Genomic DNA, 4,352 nt, shown 5'->3' with positions numbered 1-4,352 from the left:
TAATCATCTTCTTATAGCCTTGGTAAATCCTATTTAAGTGATTTCGATTTTTCTGCTCCTTATCATCATAATTGCCACTTTTGCAGGGGAGCGGATATATATCGATCAAATGCAATGCCTTTGAAATGGTTTTTACATCGATTGTGCTCCGTTTCCTTTCAAAAAAATTCAATAAATGTTGAGAAAACCAATATATGTTATGCAAAAATTCGATATCATTGACACACGCAAAGGGACAGATATTTAAATTCCCTTATTAACTGTAACGGGAAACTTGAAATCTAATTGTGCAAAATGGATTTTTTCTGTGTTAAAAAATGTTAAATATCCTACCTCAAATAGATTCTTTCTTTTAAATCACTTAATGGTCAATTTTGTGCTCTGTTATTGTTCTATAAAAATCACACTTTTTTCCTCTTATGTTATAATTTAATATTCTTCGGTTATTTCACTCATAAAAACGTCTTACTCAAAATTCAAATAATAAATTTGTTAAGCACAAAAAATTGTGTCGAAATTTGTGTTCATCCACCGCAATGTGATGAGAGGTTTGTTTTAATGAAAATACCAACGGATAAATTAACACCATTTGAAGACAAAAAGCGAATTAATTTCAACAGATTTATATTTATCAAAGTATTTATTAGTATAAATTAGCAGAATCACTTTGTGGACTTTCTCTTCCACTTGAATTTATCGACGATATTTTGTGAATATATTATCCCTTGCTCAATCTTTTATGGATTGGTCCTAACTGTTCGTATGCTACAATCGAACTGATGCCAGTTGTTCGACGGGAATGTCCTTAAATATTCGAAATGCTTTAAAACAGTTGACTGTTGCTCTACAGCTTTAAGCGGACTATAATAATATTAGAAACAGCATAGCGACGTGACCACGATGAGAAGCATTTTTCGTTCATACATCTTGTGAGTTGAACACGATTTTTGGAAAATATGCTTTCGATATAATGCTTCCAGGCAAAATGCGCACAAAATCTGAATTTGTACATTGCGCACTCATTCCACAGAGCTTTTGCGGTAAATGTTTACTCTCTACGAAAACATGAAATTCAAAAGCTTCCAATTTAAAAAACAAAATCAATTGGGGAAATTCCAAGAGAAACTGGAATTTTCTCCTTTCCACAGTAAGTATGTATAACAGAAACACTTTGCCGAGTTTCAAATGAAATGGACTGCTAGCACACGTGATTTTTGTTTTGGATCACTACAAGGAAAAAACGTGTAAACCGTTTAACTATACCTTTTATACTTCGTTCGAGTATTACGGGTTTTTCTCACGATTTCTGGATGAACATGATTACTCAACCCGAGAAAAGTTATGGTAGCACTCATTTACATTGCCTAAAGACAAACATAACTTGAGGTAGAGGTGGTTTGAATTGTTATCATATGTAATCAGTAACTGAGTTAATTTGGAATGTATGGTTCTACCAAAGATTAGATATGTATATATTTTGAGTGATATAACATTCTGCTTGTTACCTAGTTATAGTGGGGTGCATTGAATTCTAAAATTTGGCAATATTCAAAACCCTAATGAAATTTTCGATAGAGGACGTCGATACTAACAACTTTTGTCCCGGGACTTTTGCCCCGGGAACAATCACTTCTATTAAAACGAAAAAATTGATTCATCATTAAAACAATAACGTCTATTGTTTTAGCCCATTTAGCTGGCTAACGTCCTGTCAGCTCAACTGACCAGTTAATTCAATATATTTTCTGGCTACGTTATAAAAATCGATGCATCCTAATATATAGCGCATATCGATTGGGCGGCACAGTAATTAGCAAAAGTGCCATAGTTTCTATCGTCTTTGATATTGTTTTTTTAGCACTTCCTAGTGATAAGAGGTATCATATTATGATGAACGATATTCCAAGAACACACCAAAAAAGATAAAAATGCAATTCTACTGAAAGTAATCGAGTAAAATGGAAAGAAACAAAAATATAGCGATATCAACCAAAATTATCAATTTGTCAATCGCACATTTAAAAAAAATCATCCAACTATCCGATATCGATTTAGACGAAATCATTTTATTCGCTGGTATATGCCTTCAATTTTGCGAAATAAACCTTTTTATTATTTTCTACAAATACCAACATTTAACAAGCCCACTTGAATCAAATACTTCTTCTTGTGAATGCGAAGCAATGAAACAACAAGAATAAGAACACGTATTTAAAATTTAAAAATACTTCGACCATTGTCAACATCATCTGACTCTTTACTAGGGATTTCAATACTATGTGTAAATGTGTTGTTCTAAAATGAAACAAGATATGATTTTCTGAAAATTCAAGCGGATTTTTTATTTAAAATAAAAGTGAGATCTATGTGCTAGTTGTCATTTCTTTTTGCAAAAAAAAGCAAAATTAATATAATATTTAGTTTAAGTTTAAAAGTACAATATTTACATTCACAAATTCACATTGAACTACGTTTGTAAAATAAATTGCGTGTTGAGCTAAAAGTTTTTAGTGCGTTTTTTGACAGTTTATTTCAAAATTTAAAAACATCTAATAGCGAGAGAGTTTGTTTCAAGGGGGAAAATACTCAAAATTGTCTTTTTTAGATCATTCTATGATTTTTACCATATTTTAAAAATTGTTTTTCTAAAACATTAAAATTCATACACATTTTGAACTATTTCAAACAAATTAACACACGATTTGTATGTATTTTGGTTTTGCCCCAAAAAATATATCAATTTCAAATGATTTTTCCCTTGGTTTTTATCACAATTTGTGATTTGTACTTTTTTTTATGTTCGATTGAGATTAACTAAATTGCGCATTGATTGAATCGTTAAGATTGCGAAGCTGGCATGTTTTCGTAAATGGTTGTACCATCAAAATTGTGCACTTTGGTTATAAGCGTTTTACAGTAGAAGCAAACTTTAGTATTCATTAAATGTTGTGTAATGCAACTGGAACATGATTGGTGACGGCATGGTTCGAATGTAGCTGATATCGATGTTGCATAGCATATCGTACAAATCGTATCGTCTGAAGGCAGTGTTGTATCGGATAAAAGTGATTTTCGAATTAGCAAGTATTTTATCAATTTTTTCACTTGTTCAATCTCATCGGCATTTACATGGGTGGGATAATCAAGTAGAGAAAATTTGATGACCGGTTGCTCAGATCTCGGTCGGTTTGAACTGAAACGAACCTCATTTGTAAGTGGATCGATATGACTACGGCTTTGTGCGTCGAAATTTCCACGGTGTATCTCTTGTTGAATTTGAATCGGTGTTTTTACATAACCAACAGTATATTCCAGAGACGCTACTTGAAAACTCGGATCGGTTAACAGAATCTTAACCACTTTCGGCATATTGATGCGCCCTTCTTCGTCGTCATTTATTTCATTCTTTAAAAGTGCCAATAGTATTCCAATGGCTGCGCTGATGATGGAAAAATGTGTTACACTGCTCAGCTCGGGTAAACACATATCGATGACGTATTGAAAACATCCAGGTGGTACTGTCACTCGTGACAAAACTTGACTGATTAATTGGCATACACGATTCAATAATGTTATACTATTAGGTCGTTCTGCATCGACAAAAACAGCCGGCGCTATATTAATCATCATTTCAAGCGTTCGCATTAAAGAGACGGTAAGCTCAAAGCACATGGAACATATTTTCGACTGTCTTGATTCGTAAGCGGCATTCGATCGATCTTGGCGTTGCATTCCATTTTGGATTTCTTGTAAAAGTAGCACGAATTCGGAGAATGCCCAATTCAATTGCGACAAAATTGAATTAATCAGTGTGGTGCTAAACGGTTCGTCTTTCATAAGCAATTCGGCTATTAATTGCTGAATATGCACACTTGGACTACTTGGAGCTGCAATGAAAATATATAAGTTACTAGTAATAGTTTATATCCGCATTTGTTAGATGTGATGGAATTAACATACCGATATGATGCAATAGACCAGTAGAACCATTTTTTCCTCGGCTTCGAAAAAGTCCTAGATTGGACGGAGTTCGTGTACCATCTTGAAAAATCGACGGATGTCGGCCGTCTCGATAGCAAAATCCGCATCCGAGCCAAAATCGAAGGATCAGCCAGTTCGATTGGCCCCAAGCCCGTCCTTGATACGGTCGCAATAAGGAACTTATTAGAGTAGTTTGATGCATTGGCGAACAGGATTCAAGTGCACGAATTCCAGCCTCATGACACGTCAGTGTACCGAGAGCTTGAAGTAGAGCGTCTTTACATGAGGCCAGTACCACTCGTGAATTTGCGGCCTTAGAACATAAAAATTCAGCCGCCGACATTATAACCGAGGAGCAATCTGAAATCGAA

General features: G+C 34.2%; 1 protein-coding gene across 1 annotated transcript; it reads right to left on the bottom strand.

Annotated features, from left to right (window-relative positions):
- Positions 1–2,493: 2,493 nt before the first annotated feature.
- Positions 2,494–4,326, bottom strand: LOC116345502 (E3 ubiquitin-protein ligase RNF123-like). Its single transcript, XM_031774925.1, has 2 exons — positions 3,961–4,326; positions 2,494–3,887 (listed from the first exon to the last, which is right to left on the bottom strand). Exons 1-2 carry the CDS (start codon positions 4,322–4,324, stop codon positions 2,839–2,841), a joined length of 1,413 nt encoding a protein of 470 aa, XP_031630785.1. The 5' UTR covers positions 4,325–4,326; the 3' UTR covers positions 2,494–2,838.
- Positions 4,327–4,352: the final 26 nt, after the last annotated feature.

This window comes from Contarinia nasturtii, unplaced genomic scaffold (genome assembly GCF_009176525.2).
Source record: "Contarinia nasturtii isolate CC-2019 unplaced genomic scaffold, AAFC_CNas_1.1 Cnas_scaffold_1300, whole genome shotgun sequence".
NCBI classification, from domain to species: domain Eukaryota; kingdom Metazoa; phylum Arthropoda; class Insecta; order Diptera; family Cecidomyiidae; genus Contarinia; species Contarinia nasturtii.
This window is presented reverse-complemented; position numbering and strand designations above follow the sequence as displayed.

Bases quoted from the DNA above. Each gene is read 5' to 3' on its own strand.
- LOC116345502 (XM_031774925.1), bottom strand. From the start codon at position 4,324: ATGTCGGCGGCTGAATTTTTATGTTCTAAGGCCGCAAATTCACGAGTG. The intron at 3,888-3,960 runs GTATGTTAATTC...TTTTCATTGCAG, and splicing joins TGGTCTATTGCATCATATCG to CTCCAAGTAGTCCAAGTGTG.